We start from the raw sequence: 18,730 nt of genomic DNA on the forward strand, positions 1-18,730 counted from the left end.
CATCAGAAACCACAGCTAATGAAGTCACTGAAACCCTTAAAGAGTTGCAGTCTGTTTTGGAATGTGTGGCCAGTAATAAACTGGTCCTGAACATCTATAAAACTAAGAGCTTTGTATTTGGTACAAATCATTCCCTGTGTTCTGGACCTCAGCTGAATCTAGAAATGAATGGTGTGGCTGTTGAACAAGGAGACTAAATTATGTCATGTTTTGTGTGGACCCAGTAAGAGGAGCTGAAACTTTCTCAACAGCTAACAGGGATCCTAATAAAATACTAAGATACTACTACAAGAGACTTGGTGTGTGTGTGTGTGTGTGTGTGCAACAGCTAACGGGGATCCTAATAAAATACCAAAATACTACTACAAGAGACTTGGTGTGTGTGTGTGTGTGTGTGTGTGTGTGTGCGCAACAGCTAACGGGGATCCTAATAAAATACCAAAATACTACTACAAGAGACTTGGTGTGTGTGTAACAGTGAGAGAGAGAGAGCGGGAGAGACAAACACCATTGGGGGGGAGGCTGGAGCTACTAACCCAGGGTAGACGGGTTTCCTCACAGTGGAACAGGAGGGGAAAGCTGCTGACGAAAGTTTTAAGTGTTATTGCTCAATTAGCTTCCCACAGCAACGCTGCATCACCCTCTGGGCACTGAAAATGTGCATCACAAATGGCTCCCTATTCCCTATATAGTGCACTACTTTTGGCTAAAACCCCTATTCCCTATATAGTGCACTACTTTTGGCTAAAACCCCTATTCCCTGAGCCCTTATTCTCTAGACCAGGGCTACTCAACTCTTACCCTACGAGGTCCGGAGCCTGCTGGTTTTCTGTTTTACCTGATAATGAATTGCACACACCTGGTTTCCCAGGACTAAATCAGTCCCTGATTAGAGGGGACAATGAGAACACGCAGTGGAAATGGCTTCGAGGTCCAATGTTGAGTTTGAGGGCTCTAGACCCTATTTAGTGCACAGCTTAGCCCCTGGACCAAAAGTAGGAGCAGCCATTTTGAACACAACTTTCCAGTGTGTTATTTTAATGTTAGTGGAGCTTTGAGAAGAACAATAGACATCCACTAGGTACATATCACAGCACTGGGGAAGATAGACATCCACTAGGTACATATCACAGCACTGGGGAAGATAGACATCCACTAGGTACATATCACAGCACTGGGGAAGATAGACATCCACTAGGTACATATCACAGCACTGGGGAAGATAGACATCCACTAGGTACATATCACAGCACTGGGGAAGATAGACATCCACTAGGTACATATCACAGCACTGGGGAAGATAGACATCCACTAGGTACATATCACAGCACTGGGGAAGATAGACATCCACTAGGTACATATCACAGCACTGGGGAAGATAGACATCCACTAGGTACATATCACAGCACTGGGGAAGATAGACATCCACTAGGTACATATCACAGCACTGGGGAAGATAGACATCCACTAGGTACATATCAGAGCACTGGGGAAGATAGACATCCACTAGGTACATATCACAGCACTGGGGAAGATAGACATCCACTAGGTACATATCACAGCACTGGGGAAGATAGACATCCACTAGGTACATATCACATCACTGGGGAAGATAGACATCCACTAGGTACATATCACAGCACTGGGGAAGATAGACATCCACTAGGTACATATCACAGCACTGGGGAAGATAGACATCCACTAGGTACATATCACAGCACTGGGGAAGATAGACATCCACTAGGTACAGTGGGGAAGATAGACATCCACTAGGTACATATCACAGCACTGGGGAAGATAGACATCCACTAGGTACATATCACAGCACTGGGGAAGATAGACATACACTAGGTACATATCACATCACTGGGGAAGATAGACATCCACTAGGTACATATCACAGCACTGGGGAAGATAGACATCCACTAGGTACATATCACAGCACTGGGGAAGATAGACATCCACTAGGTACATATCACAGCACTGGGGAAGATAGACATCCACTAGGTACATATCACAGCACTGGGGAAGATAGACATCCACTAGGTACACTGGGGAAGATAGACATCCACTAGGTACACTGGGGAAGATAGACATCCACTAGGTACACTGGGGAGGATAGACATCCACTAGGTACACTGGGGAAGATAGACATCCACTAGGTACATATCACAGCACTGGGGAAGATAGACATCCACTAGGTACATATCACAGCACTGGGGAAGATAGACATCCACTAGGTACATATCACATCACTGGGTAAGCTAGACATCCACTAGGTACAGTGGGGAAGATAGACATCCACTAGGTACAGTGGGGAAGATAGACATCCACTAGGTACAGTGGGGAAGATAGACATCCACTAGGTACATATCACATCACTGGGGAAGATAGACATCCACTAGGTACATATCACATCACTGGGGAAGATAGACATCCACTAGGTACAGTGGGGAAGATAGATATCCACTAGGTACAGTGGGGAAGATAGACATCCACTAGGTACATATCACAGCACTGGGGAAGATAGACATCCACTAGGTACATATCACAGCACTGGGGAAGATAGACATCCACTAGGTACAGTGGGAAGATAGACATCCACTAGGTATATATCACAGCACTGGGGAAGATAGACATCCACTAGGTACATATCACAGCACTGGGGAAGATAGACATCCACTAGGTACATATCACAGCACTGGGGAAGATAGACATCCACTAGGTACATATCACAGCACTGGGGAAGATAGACATCCACTAGGTACATATCACAGCACTGGGGAAGATAGACATCCACTAGCTACATATCACAACACTGGGGAAGATAGACATCCACTAGGTACATATCACATCACTGGGGAAGATAGACATCCACTAGCTACATATCACAGCACTGGGGAAGATAGACATCCACTAGCTACAGTGGGGAAGATAGACATCCACTAGCTACAGTGGGGAAGATAGACATCCACTAGGTACATATCACAGCACTGGGGAAGATAGACATCCGCTAGCTACAGTGGGGAAGATAGACATCCACTAGCTACAGTGGGGAAGATAGACATCCACTAGGTACATATCACAGCACTGGGGAAGATAGACATCCACTAGGTACAGTGGGGAAGATAGACATCCACTAGGTACAGTGGGGAAGATAGACATCCACTAGGTACATATCACAGCACTGGGGAAGATAGACATCCACTAGGTACATATCATAGCACTGGGGAAGATAGACATCCACTAGGTACATATCACATCACTGGGGAAGATAGACATCCACTAGCTACATATCACAACACTGGGGAAGATAGACATCCACTAGGTACATATCACAGCACTGGGGAAGATAGACATCCACTAGGTACATATCACAGCACTGGGGAAGATAGACATCCACTAGGTACATATCACAGCACTGGGGAAGATAGACATCCACTAGGTACATATCACAGCACTGGGGAAGATAGACATCCACTAGGTACATATCAGAGCACTGGGGAAGATAGACATCCACTAGGTACATATCACAGCACTGGGGAAGATAGACATCCACTAGGTACATATCACAGCACTGGGGAAGATAGACATCCACTAGGTACATATCACATCACTGGGGAAGATAGACATCCACTAGGTACATATCACAGCACTGGGGAAGATAGACATCCACTAGGTACATATCACAGCACTGGGGAAGATAGACATCCACTAGGTACATATCACAGCACTGGGGAAGATAGACATCCACTAGGTACAGTGGGGAAGATAGACATCCACTAGGTACATATCACAGCACTGGGGAAGATAGACATCCACTAGGTACATATCACAGCACTGGGGAAGATAGACATACACTAGGTACATATCACATCACTGGGGAAGATAGACATCCACTAGGTACATATCACAGCACTGGGGAAGATAGACATCCACTAGGTACATATCACAGCACTGGGAAGATAGACATCCACTAGGTACATATCACAGCACTGGGGAAGATAGACATCCACTAGGTACATATCACAGCACTGGGGAAGATAGACATCCACTAGGTACACTGGGGAAGATAGACATCCACTAGGTACACTGGGGAAGATAGACATCCACTAGGTACACTGGGGAGGATAGACATCCACTAGGTACACTGGGGAAGATAGACATCCACTAGGTACATATCACAGCACTGGGGAAGATAGACATCCACTAGGTACATATCACAGCACTGGGGAAGATAGACATCCACTAGGTACATATCACATCACTGGGTAAGCTAGACATCCACTAGGTACAGTGGGGAAGATAGACATCCACTAGGTACAGTGGGGAAGATAGACATCCACTAGGTACAGTGGGGAAGATAGACATCCACTAGGTACATATCACATCACTGGGGAAGATAGACATCCACTAGGTACATATCACATCACTGGGGAAGATAGACATCCACTAGGTACAGTGGGGAAGATAGATATCCACTAGGTACAGTGGGGAAGATAGACATCCACTAGGTACATATCACAGCACTGGGGAAGATAGACATCCACTAGGTACATATCACAGCACTGGGGAAGATAGACATCCACTAGGTACAGTGGGGAAGATAGACATCCACTAGGTATATATCACAGCACTGGGGAAGATAGACATCCACTAGGTACATATCACAGCACTGGGGAAGATAGACATCCACTAGGTACATATCACAGCACTGGGGAAGATAGACATCCACTAGGTACATATCACAGCACTGGGGAAGATAGACATCCACTAGGTACATATCACAGCACTGGGGAAGATAGACATCCACTAGCTACATATCACAACACTGGGGAAGATAGACATCCACTAGGTACATATCACATCACTGGGGAAGATAGACATCCACTAGCTACATATCACAGCACTGGGGAAGATAGACATCCACTAGCTACAGTGGGGAAGATAGACATCCACTAGCTACAGTGGGGAAGATAGACATCCACTAGGTACATATCACAGCACTGGGGAAGATAGACATCCGCTAGCTACAGTGGGGAAGATAGACATCCACTAGCTACAGTGGGGAAGATAGACATCCACTAGGTACATATCACAGCACTGGGGAAGATAGACATCCACTAGGTACAGTGGGGAAGATAGACATCCACTAGGTACAGTGGGGAAGATAGACATCCACTAGGTACATATCACAGCACTGGGGAAGATAGACATCCACTAGGTACATATCATAGCACTGGGGAAGATAGACATCCACTAGGTACATATCACATCACTGGGGAAGATAGACATCCACTAGCTACATATCACAACACTGGGGAAGATAGACATCCACTAGGTACATATCACAGCACTGGGGAAGATAGACATCCACTAGGTACATATCACAGCACTGGGGAAGATAGACATCCACTAGGTACATATCACAGCACTGGGGAAGATAGACATCCACTAGGTACATATCACAGCACTGGGGAAGATAGACATCCACTAGGTACATATCACAGCACTGGGGAAGATAGACATCCACTAGGTACACTGGGGAAGATAGACATCCACTAGGTACACTGGGGAAGATAGACATCCACTAGGTACATATCACATCACTGGGGAAGATAGACATCCACTAGCTACACTGGGGAAGATAGACATCCACTAGGTACATATCACAGCACTGGGGAAGATAGACATCCACTAGGTACATATCACAGCACTGGGGAAGATAGACATCCACTAGGTACATATCACAGCACTGGGGAAGATAGACATCCACTAGGTACATATCACAGCACTGGGGAAGATAGACATCCACTAGGTACATATCACAGCACTGGGGAAGATAGACATCCACTAGGTACATATCATAGCACTGGGGAAGATAGACATCCACTAGGTACATATCACATCACTGGGGAAGATAGACATCCACTAGGTACATATCACAGCACTGGGGAAGATAGACATCCACTAGGTACATATCACAGCACTGGGGAAGATAGACATCCACTAGGTACATATCACAGCACTGGGGAAGATAGACATCCACTAGGTACAGTGGGGAAGATAGACATCCACTAGGTACATATCATAGCACTGGGGAAGATAGACATCCACTAGGTACATATCACATCACTGGGGAAGATAGACATCCACTAGCTACATATCACAACACTGGGGAAGATAGACATCCACTAGGTACATATCACAGCACTGGGGAAGATAGACATCCACTAGGTACATATCACAGCACTGGGGAAGATAGACATCCACTAGGTACATATCACAGCACTGGGGAAGATAGACATCCACTAGGTACATATCACAGCACTGGGGAAGATAGACATCCACTAGCTACACTGGGGAAGATAGACATCCACTAGGTACATATCACAGCACTGGGGAAGATAGACATCCACTAGGTACATATCACAGCACTGGGGAAGATAGACATCCACTAGGTACATATCACAGCACTGGGGAAGATAGACATCCACTAGGTACATATCACAGCACTGGGGAAGATAGACATCCACTAGGTACATATCACAGCACTGGGGAAGATAGACAGCCACTAGGTACATATCATAGCACTGGGGAAGATAGACATCCACTAGGTACATATCACAGCACTGGGGAAGATAGACATCCACTAGGTACATATCACAGCACTGGGGAAGATAGACATCCACTAGGTACATATCAGAGCACTGGGGAAGATAGACATCCACTAGGTACACTGGGGAAGATAGACATCCACTAGGTACATATCACATCACTGGGGAAGATAGACATCCAGTGGCTACACTGGGGAAGATAGACATCCACTAGGTACATATCACAGCACTGGGGAAGATAGACATCCACTAGGTACATATCACAGCACTGGGGAAGATAGACATCCACTAGGTACATATCACAGCACTGGGGAAGATAGACATCCACTAGGTACATATCACAGCACTGGGGAAGATAGACATCCACTAGGTACATATCACAGCACTGGGGAAGATAGACATCCACTAGGTACATATCATAGCACTGGGGAAGATAGACATCCACTAGGTACATATCACAGCACTGGGGAAGATAGACATCCACTAGGTACATATCAGAGCACTGGGGAAGATAGACATCCACTAGGTACATATCACAGCACTGGGGAAGATAGACATCCACTAGGTACATATCACAGCACTGGGGAAGATAGACATCCACTAGGTACATATCACATCACTGGGGAAGATAGACATCCACTAGGTACATATCACAGCACTGGGGAAGATAGACATCCACTAGGTACATATCACAGCACTGGGGAAGATAGACATCCACTAGGTACATATCACAGCACTGGGGAAGATAGACATCCACTAGGTACATATCACAGCACTGGGGAAGATAGACATCCACTAGGTACATATCACAACACTGGGGAAGATAGACATCCACTAGGTACATATCACATCACTGGGGAAGATAGACATCCACTAGGTACATATCACAGCACTGGGGAAGATAGACATCCACTAGGTACATATCACAGCACTGGGGAAGATAGACATCCACTAGGTACACTGGGGAAGATAGACATCCACTAGGTACATATCACATCACTGGGGAAGATAGACATCCAGTGGCTACACTGGGGAAGATAGACATCCACTAGGTACATATCACAGCACTGGGGAAGATAGACATCCACTAGGTACATATCACAGCACTGGGGAAGATAGACATCCACTAGGTACATATCACAGCACTGGGAAGATAGACATCCACTAGGTACATATCACAGCACTGGGGAAGATAGACATCCACTAGGTACATATCACAGCACTGGGGAAGATAGACATCCACTAGGTACATATCATAGCACTGGGGAAGATAGACATCCACTAGGTACATATCACAGCACTGGGGAAGATAGACATCCACTAGGTACATATCAGAGCACTGGGGAAGATAGACATCCACTAGGTACATATCACAGCACTGGGGAAGATAGACATCCACTAGGTACATATCACAGCACTGGGGAAGATAGACATCCACTAGGTACATATCACATCACTGGGGAAGATAGACATCCACTAGGTACATATCACAGCACTGGGGAAGATAGACATCCACTAGGTACATATCACAGCACTGGGGAAGATAGACATCCACTAGGTACATATCACAGCACTGGGGAAGATAGACATCCACTAGGTACATATCACAGCACTGGGGAAGATAGACATCCACTAGGTACATATCACAACACTGGGGAAGATAGACATCCACTAGGTACATATCACATCACTGGGGAAGATAGACATCCACTAGGTACATATCACAGCACTGGGGAAGATAGACATCCACTAGGTACATATCACAGCACTGGGGAAGATAGACATCCACTAGGTACATATCACAGCACTGGGGAAGATAGACATCCACTAGGTACATATCACAGCACTGGGGAAGATAGACATCCACTAGGTACATATCACATCACTGGGGAAGATAGACATCCACTAGGTACAGTGGGGAAGATAGACATCCACTAGGTACAGTGGGGAAGATAGACATCCACTAGGTACAGTGGGGAAGATAGACATCCACTAGGTACATATCACATCACTGGGGAAGATAGACATCCACTAGGTACAGTGGGGAAGATAGACATCCACTAGGTACAGTGGGGAAGATAGACATCCACTAGGTACATATCACAGCACTGGGGAAGATAGACATCCACTAGGTACATATCACAGCACTGGGGAAGATAGACATCCACTAGGTACAGTGGGGAAGATAGACATCCACTAGGTACATATCACAGCACTGGGGAAGATAGACATCCACTAGGTACATATCACAGCACTGGGGAAGATAGACATCCACTAGGTACATATCACAGCACTGGGGAAGATAGACATCCACTAGGTACATATCACAGCACTGGGGAAGATAGACATCCACTAGGTACATATCACAGCACTGGGGAAGATAGACATCCACTAGCTACATATCACAACACTGGGGAAGATAGACATCCACTAGGTACATATCACATCACTGGGGAAGATAGACATCCACTAGCTACATATCACAGCACTGGGGAAGATAGACATCCACTAGCTACAGTGGGGAAGATAGACATCCACTAGGTACATATCACAGCACTGGGGAAGATAGACATCCGCTAGCTACAGTGGGGAAGATAGACATCCACTAGCTACAGTGGGGAAGATAGACATCCACTAGGTACATATCACAGCACTGGGGAAGATAGACATCCACTAGGTACAGTGGGGAAGATAGACATCCACTAGGTACAGTGGGGAAGATAGACATCCACTAGGTACATATCACAGCACTGGGGAAGATAGACATCCACTAGGTACATATCATAGCACTGGGGAAGATAGACATCCACTAGGTACATATCACATCACTGGGGAAGATAGACATCCACTAGCTACATATCACAACACTGGGGAAGATAGACATCCACTAGGTACATATCACAGCACTGGGGAAGATAGACATCCACTAGGTACATATCACAGCACTGGGGAAGATAGACATCCACTAGGTACATATCACAGCACTGGGGAAGATAGACATCCACTAGGTACATATCACAGCACTGGGGAAGATAGACATCCACTAGGTACATATCACAGCACTGGGGAAGATAGACATCCACTAGGTACACTGGGGAAGATAGACATCCACTAGGTACACTGGGGAAGATAGACATCCACTAGGTACATATCACATCACTGGGGAAGATAGACATCCACTAGCTACACTGGGGAAGATAGACATCCACTAGGTACATATCACAGCACTGGGGAAGATAGACATCCACTAGGTACATATCACAGCACTGGGGAAGATAGACATCCACTAGGTACATATCACAGCACTGGGGAAGATAGACATCCACTAGGTACATATCATAGCACTGGGGAAGATAGACATCCACTAGGTACACTGGGGAAGATAGACATCCACTAGGTACATATCATAGCACTGGGGAAGATAGACATCCACTAGGTACATATCACATCACTGGGGAAGATAGACATCCACTAGCTACATATCACAGCACTGGGGAAGATAGACATCCACTAGCTACAGTGGGGAAGATAGACATCCACTAGCTACAGTGGGGAAGATAGACATCCACTAGGTACATATCACAGCACTGGGGAAGATAGACATCCGCTAGCTACAGTGGGGAAGATAGACATCCACTAGCTACAGTGGGGAAGATAGACATCCACTAGGTACATATCACAGCACTGGGGAAGATAGACATCCACTAGGTACAGTGGGGAAGATAGACATCCACTAGGTACAGTGGGGAAGATAGACATCCACTAGGTACATATCACAGCACTGGGGAAGATAGACATCCACTAGGTACATATCACATCACTGGGGAAGATAGACATCCACTAGCTACATATCACAACACTGGGGAAGATAGACATCCACTAGCTACAGTGGGGAAGATAGACATCCACTAGCTACAGTGGGGAAGATAGACATCCACTAGGTACATATCACAGCACTGGGGAAGATAGACATCCACTAGGTACATATCACAGCACTGGGGAAGATAGACATCCGCTAGGTACACTGGGGAAGATAGACATCCACTAGGTACACTGGGGAAGATAGACATCCACTAGGTACATATCACAGCACTGGGGAAGGAAAGGTGTAAATGTGAAGTTAATTTCCTCCTGGAAACCAGTTAGTTCCAGTATTAAGTCCACAGGGGTGATTTATTATGGAAATCATATCAGACAACAAGTTCATGCATATTATACTGTACAATTCTCCTTTATGTGGTTACTAATTGTGTTTTGTGTGTGTGTGTGTGTGTGTGTGTGTGTGTGTGTGTGTGTCCCTCTCTGTATCTGTGTGTGTGTTTCTGTGTCCGTCTCTGTGTGTCTATGTCCATGTCTCTTCATAAGTGGATGACGGCAGGCCGAGGGGTGGTCCATGCAGAGATGCCTGTGTCTGAGGAGCCCGTCCAGGGCCTGCAGCTGTGGGTCAACCTGAGGAGGGAGGACAAGATGGTGGAGCCCCAGTACCAGGAACTGAAGGACAGCCAGGTCCCCAAGCCCAGCAGGGAGGGGGTCACTGTGGCCGTCATCTCTGGACAGGCCCTGGGGGTACAGGTGAGGAGCATCATACTAACCATAACCCTGGGTGTACAGGTGAGGAGCACCATACTAACCATAACCCTGGGGGTACAGGTGAGGAGCACCATACTAACCATAACCCTGGGGGTACAGGCCAGGAGCACCATACTAACCATAACCCTGGGGGTACAGGTGAGAAGCACCATACTAACCATAACCCTGGGGGTACAGGCCAGGAGCACCATACTAACCATAACCCTGGGGGTACAGGTGAGAAGCACCATACTAACCATAACCCTGGGGGTACAGGCCAGGAGCACCATACTAACCATAACCCTGGGGGTACAGGTGAGAAGCACCATACTAACCATAACCCTGGGGGTACAGGTGAGGAGCACCATACTAACCATAACCCTGGGTGTACAGGTGAGGAGCACCATACTAACCATAACCCTGGGGGTACAGGTGAGGAGCACCATGCTAACCATAACCCTGGGGGTACAGGTGAGGAGCACCATACTAACCATAACCCTGGGGGTACAGGTGAGGAGCACCATGCTAACCATAACCCTGGGGGTACAGGTGAGGAGCACCATGCTAACCATAACCCTGGGGGTACAGGTGAGGAGCACCATACTAACCATAACCCTGGGGGTACAGGTGAGGAGCACCATGCTAACCATAACCCTGGGGGTACAGGTGAGGAGCACCATGCTAACCATAACCCTGGGGGTACAGGTGAGGAGCACCATACTAACCATAACCCTGGGGGTACAGGTGAGGAGCACCATGCTAACCATAACCCTGGGGGTACAGGTGAGGAGCACCATGCTAACCATAACCCGGGTGGTGGTAGTGGGTGTGGCCAGTTGTGCGGTTTTAGGGGCCCTCTTCTTGGCCGCAGAGACAAACTGCTGCTGTTTTAAAGCAAATTTCCTGCAATTCTATACATTTTGCCGCGGGGCAGAGAGAATATTGTACTATTTTTTTTACAGCTAATTTCATGCCATTCAAAAAGCTCAATTCCTTCAATTCTACACATTTTGCTGTGGCTTATGCCTTGTTCTTATGCTCTCTGAATGACTCAAACAGTATAACAAAATCAATGTGGGGCCCCATGACATGATATTTTTTACATTTTGGATTCATCCCGACTGTTTATTATTTATTTTGGGGGGATTGTTAGTTCTCAAAGGTAATCATTAAAATATATATATATATTGCTCTATTATATTTTCTACATATTTTATCTGGGTTTTAGTTATTTAAGTTTATACAAGTTCTTATGGATGTTTGTTCTGACTTCCACATCACATCAACCAGTGTTTCCCATATATGCGCTTAGCAGCGGTGCACCATGGGATGGTAAAATTATTTCTTATTTTTATATACGTTGTTCGGTGGCGTCCATTTAGGAGAAACACTGATTGATGTCACGTGGAAGTCATAACAAACAGCCATAAGAACATGTATAAACTTAAACGACTAAAAATAGATTTATATATTTCTCACCCTACAATGTAACGCATTTGTAATCACAGGTCCAAAACCACAGTGGATGAAAAGGGGGGGGTTTATCATCGCCATCATTGTCATCATCATTGTTCCTTTGTCACTGTATTATACAGAATGAATAATTAATGTTGGCTGTTGATATGATATGCTGGGGTCTTGCCCATATCAAAGCCAGAAAACTTTATACAATACAATGACTGAGATGTTGAAAGCCTCAGGCCTAGATATGCCTTGCCAGAAATGCCAACCAACCACAAGACATTCAGCTTCATCATGTGACGTTTGCAGGCAATTACATCTTCACGGGTATCCATCCTCTTTCTCACCCCCCCCCCTTCTCCTCCTTATTTTCTCTGTGTCTGTCTGCTGAGTTAGACGAGACAGGAAATGAGTTGCAGGTTTCTGGGGAAGTGGGTTTGTCATGTTTCAGATGTAAATTTGACCAGGGCCGGTTTGGTTTGGGGTTACTCTAGGGCAGGAGAGGAGGCAGACAGAGTTTCTAATGACGTCCATAAGGTTTGTCATTTTACACATGAAAATGTGTTGAAGCTGGGAAACGGGTTGCCTCTGGTTACTACAGGGCAGGGGGAGACACTACAGACCGGCAGAGAGGCTAACGATGGCCAACAGGGTAATGGACAGGTAACTGTCAAAATAAAGGAAACACCAAAATAAAGTGTTTTAATATGTCATTGGGCACCACGAGCTGCCAGAACAGCTTCAATGCACCGTGGCGTAGATTCTACAAGCTGAGGGATAAGACACCATTTTTCCACTAGAAATTCCATCATTTTGTGTTTTGTTGATGGTGGTGGAAAACGCTGTCTCAGGCGTTGGTCCAGAATCTCCAGTAAGTGTTCAATTGGGTTGAGATCTGGTGACTGAGACACAACACACATTATACAGAACCCTAAGCATGATGGGATGTTAATTCCTTAATTAACTCAGGAACCACACCTGTGTGGAAGCACCTGCTTTCAATATATTTTGTATTCCTCATTTGTGTTTCCTTAATTTTGGTGGTTATCTGTGTGTAAATGTATTGAGGCTGGGACTGGGCTGGGACTGGGCTGGGACTGGGGCTGGATGGGAAAGCTGCACAGCAACATGTGATTGGTAAAACACACTGTGGTTGTTCAATTTCACACTTTTTAAGTGTTTATATGAGAACCACCAGAAAGTGTTGAATTCACGCTTTTCAATGTGTTGCCCTGATACTTTCCAACACCAGTGGCATTAAAATGTTACACTGACTCAGTGTTAAAGTGACACTGTTATGGTGTTCACTGATACTTTCCAACACCAGTGGCATTAAACTGTTACACTAACTCAGTGTTATGGTGTTCACTGATACTTTCCAACACCAGTGGCATTAAACTGTTACACTAACTCAGTGTTATGGTGTTCACTGATACTTTCCAACACCAGTGGCATTAAACTGTTACACTAACTGACTAACTAACACTGACTCAGTGTTAAAGTGACACTGTTATGGTGTTCACTGATACCGTCACAGCATATTCTTCAGTGTTAAATAAACACTGAGAGTGTTACATTTAACACTGGTCCAGTGTCTATACTGGTCCACACTTTCAGTGTTAAATGAACACTGATAGTGTTAAATGTAACACTGGCCCAGTGTCTATACTGGTCCACACTTTCAGTGTTAAATGAACACTGAGAGTGTTAAATGTAACACTGGCCCAGTGTCTATACTGGTCCACACTTTCAGTGTTAAATAAACACTGAGAGTGTTACATTTAACACTGGTCCAGTGTCTATACTGGTCCACACTTTCAGTGTTAAATAAACACTGAGAGTGTTACATTTAACACTGGTCCAGTGTCTATACTGGTCCACACTTTCAGTGTTAAATGAACACTGATAGTGTTAAATGTAACACTGGCCCAGTGTCTATACTGGTCCACACTTTCAGTGTTAAATGAACACTGAGAGTGTTAAATGTAACACTGGCCCAGTGTCTATACTGGTCCACACTTTCAGTGTTAAATGTGTAACACTGGTCCAGTGTCTATACTGGTCCACACTTTCAGTGTTACATTTAACACTGGCCCAGTGTCTATACTGGTCCACACTTTCAGTGTTAAATGAACACACTGCTTAGTGTAAAGCCTTATTCTCCAGAGTGCCTTGCCTTTCGAGTGACTTGTTGAGTTACGACCCATGCCTGTATTTGTTAGTGACAGAGACATGAGCAGCAGAAGTCTGATGAGAGCGGATACAAATTCATTGCTTTAAACTAATTATGACAAATGTTAAAGAAATGTTGAGCAATGTAATAAAGTAATGACTTTTCAAATCAGTTACGTTACACGTTATGCTGGCTTGCAAATTGTTAGCTACGCTAGCCTTACGAACCGCATATCATTACAACAATTGCTTGTATGTACTGCTATGTTAGCTAGCTACGTACGTAATGTTAGTTGGCTACTAATACATTGAACTTTCCAGTATATTAACTATATGCTATCTAACTACCTACCCAACATTTATTAACTTGATTATTCACGTCATTCTTAGCTTAGCTAAGTGGTATAGTCTTGGTGCATTCTCAATGGACATTGTTAATGAAGTCGTAAGATGGCTAGCTATTAATATGTTATCTATGCTAACAAACTAGCAAGAAGTTACATAGCAGCAGCATCAACTTCCGGGTGAGACAGGCGATGCGCTACTACACTCAACTGAAAGGATACCGTTTGTTTACAGTATACTAAAATAAACTACTATTATGTAGTATATATACTCATTAAGTATGTAATTTACAGTATGTTAGTATGGGTATTCAAACACAGCTATGGATGATGCGTTCATCCATTTTCCGTCCTGTGGCCTTCACCAAGTGAGATCCTAAGCGATTATGTTATCATTACAATTGTATTATTTAACACAATACAACACATAATTCATGAGGCCTTATTTTTGAGGGCTTAGTTTTACCCTAATAAAGTGGCCTGAAACTCATGGTTTACAGGAAAAATGTAGGCCTGCAAAGCACATTATGCTGGCTTGCAAAGTGATGTGTAATTCCTATTGGAATCCAGCCAGAGTGGGGATATCCAACATTTAGAATTTTTATTCACCTGCAACCTGATTCAGAATGACTGCTGGGATTGGAAGAATACCTTAAGCATCTAAACTGGATCAACCATTTCAGTAATGGGTGCAATGAATCCATATAACAGATTGGATTAGCTTAGAAACATGTATGTTATTTATATTTAATTCATTAATCAATGTACATTCAAAAACATAGATATTGAAACAAACAATTCTAAAAAAAATCTAACTGCAGTAGAGCATGCTGGGAAATATGATAATGATGGCCGTGGTTTTAGTTCAACACTGGGTATTAACACCAACACTGGGTTTCTTCTAAACCAATGCGTGTTTAACACTTACAGAGCTACTTTAACACCTTAATCAACACTAGAAATGTTACACTGAAAAGTCAGCACCAGGTAACACTGTCTTCCCTCACAGTAGGGCTGGTCTGGTCTTCCACCACAGTAGGGCTGATCTGGTCTTCCATTACAGTAGGGCTGGTCTGGTCTTCCATTACAGTAGGGCTGGTCTAGTCTTCCATTACAGTAGGGCTGGTCTAGTCTTCCATCACAGTAGGGCTGGTCTGGTCTTCCATCACAGTAGGGCTGGTCTAGTCTTCCATCACAGTAGGGCTGGTCTAGTCTTCCATTACAGTAGGGCTGGTCTAGTCTTCCATCACAGTAGGGCTGGTCTGGTCTTCCATTACAGTAGGGCTGGTCTAGTCTTCCATCACAGTAGGGCTGGTCTGGTCTTCCATTACAGTAGGGCTGGTCTAGTCTTCCATCACAGTAGGGCTGGTCTAGTCTTCCATTACAGTAGGGCTGGTCTAGTCTTCCATCACAGTAGGGCTGGTCTGGTCTTCCATCACAGTAGGGCTGGTCTGGTCTTCCATTACAGTAGGGCTGGTCTAGTCTTCCATCACAGTAGGGCTGGTCTGGTCTTACATTTACATTTAAGTCATTTAGCAGACGCTCTTATCCAGAGCGACTTACAAATTGGTGCATTCACCTTATGACATCCAGTGAAACAGTAGTGCATCTAAATCTTTTAAGGGGGGTGAGAGGGATTACTTTATCCTATCCTAGGTATTCCTTAAAGAGGTGGGGTTTCAGGTGTCTCCGGAAGGTGGTGATTGACTCCGCTGTCCTGGCGTCGTGAGGGAGTTTGTTCCACCATTGGGGGGCCAGAGCAGCGAACAGTTTTGACTGGGCTGAGCGGGAACTGTACTTCCTCAGTGGTAGGGAGGCGAGCAGGCCAGAGGTGGATGAACGCAGTGCCCTTGTTTGGGTGTAGGGCCTGATCAGAGCCTGGAGGTACTGAGGTGCCGTTCCCCTCACAGCTCCGTAGGCAAGCACCATGGTCTTGTAGGGGATGCGAGCTTCAACTGGAAGCCAGTGGAGAGAGCGGAGGAGCGGGGTGACGTGAGAGAACTTGGGAAGGTTGAACACCAGACGGGCTGCGGCGTTCTGGATGAGTTGTAGGGGTTTAATGGCACAGGCAGGGAGCCCAGCCAACAGCGAGTTGCAGTAATCCAGACGGGAGATGACAAGTGCCTGGATTAGGACCTGCGCTGCTTCCTGTGTGAGGCAGGGTCGTACTCTGCGGATGTTGTAGAGCATGAACCTACAGGAACGGGCCACCGCCTTGATGTTAGTTGAGAACGACAGGGTGTTGTCCAGGATCACACCAAGGTTCTTAGCGCTCTGGGAGGAGGACACAATGGAGTTGTCAACCGTGATGGCGAGATCATGGAACGGGCAGTCCTTCCCCGGGAGGAAGAGCAGCTCCGTCTTGCCGAGGTTCAGCTTGAGGTGGTGATCCGTCATCCACACTGATATGTCTGCCAGACATGCAGAGATGCGATTCGCCACCTGGTCATCAGAAGGGGAAAAGGAGAAGATTAATTGTGTGTCGTCTGCATAGCAATGATAGGAGAGACCATGTGAGGTTATGACAGAGCCAAGTGACTTGGTGTATAGCGAGAATAGGAGAGGGCCTAGAACAGAGCCCTGGGGACACCAGTGGTGAGAGCACGTGGTGTGGAGACGGATTCTCGCCACGCCACCTGGTAGGAGCGACCTGTCAGGTAGGACGCAATCCAAGCGTGGGCCGCGCCGGAGATGCCCAACTCGGAGAGGGTGGAGAGGAGGATCTGATGGTTCACAGTATCGAAGGCAGCCGATAGGTCTAGAAGGATGAGAGCAGAGGAGAGAGAGTTAGCTTTAGCAGTGCGGAGCGCCTCCGTGATACAGAGAAGAGCAGTCTCAGTTGAATGACTAGTCTTGAAACCTGACTGATTTGGATCAAGAAGGTCATTCTGAGAGAGATAGCGGGAGAGCTGGCCAAGGACGGCACGTTCAAGAGTTTTGGAGAGAAAAGAAAGAAGGGATACTGGTCTGTAGTTGTTGACATCGGAGGGATCGAGTGTAGGTTTTTTCAGAAGGGGTGTAACTCTCGCTCTCTTGAAGACGGAAGGGACGTAGCCAGCGGTCAGGGATGAGTTGATGAGCGAGGTGAGGTAAGGGAGAAGGTCTCCGGAAATGGTCTGGACCAGCCCATTACAGTAGGGCTGGTCTAGTCTTCCATTACAGTAGGGCTGGTCTAGTCTTCCATTACAGTAGGGCTGGTCTGGTCTTCCATTACAGTAGGGCTGGTCTGGTCTTCCATTACAGTAGGGCTGGTCTGGTCTTCCATTACAGTAGGGCTGGTCTGGTCTTCCATTACAGTAGGGCTGGTCTAGTCTTCCATTACAGTAGGGCTGGTCTAGTCTTCCATTACAGTAGGGCTGGTCTGGAAGGGTAACACCAACAGATCAGGGTGCTAGGTGTTAAAAGAGGGAGTGGGAAGGGTAACACCAACAGATCAGGGTGCTAGGTGTTAAAAGAGGGAGAGGTAAAGGTAACACCAACAGATCAGGGTGCTAGGTGTTAAAAGAGGGAGAGGTAAAGGTAACACCAACAGATCAGGGTGCTAGGTGTTAAAAGAGGGAGTGGAAG

General features: G+C 45.8%; 1 protein-coding gene across 2 annotated transcripts in view; it reads left to right on the plus strand.

Annotated features, from left to right (window-relative positions):
- The window catches only part of pir (pirin), a 30,821-nt gene that overhangs the window by 5,810 nt on the left and 6,281 nt on the right, over positions 1 to 18,730 (plus strand). For both annotated transcript variants that reach the window (XM_065022682.1, XM_065022685.1), the window contains exon 4: positions 10,983 to 11,189. In XM_065022682.1, coding sequence (XP_064878754.1) covers positions 10,983 to 11,189 — 207 coding nt within the window. The remainder of the gene's footprint in view (positions 1 to 10,982; positions 11,190 to 18,730) is intronic.

The sequence above is a fragment of the Oncorhynchus nerka genome, linkage group LG2, assembly GCF_034236695.1.
Source record: "Oncorhynchus nerka isolate Pitt River linkage group LG2, Oner_Uvic_2.0, whole genome shotgun sequence".
In the NCBI taxonomy this organism is placed as follows: Eukaryota; Metazoa; Chordata; class Actinopteri; order Salmoniformes; family Salmonidae; genus Oncorhynchus; species Oncorhynchus nerka.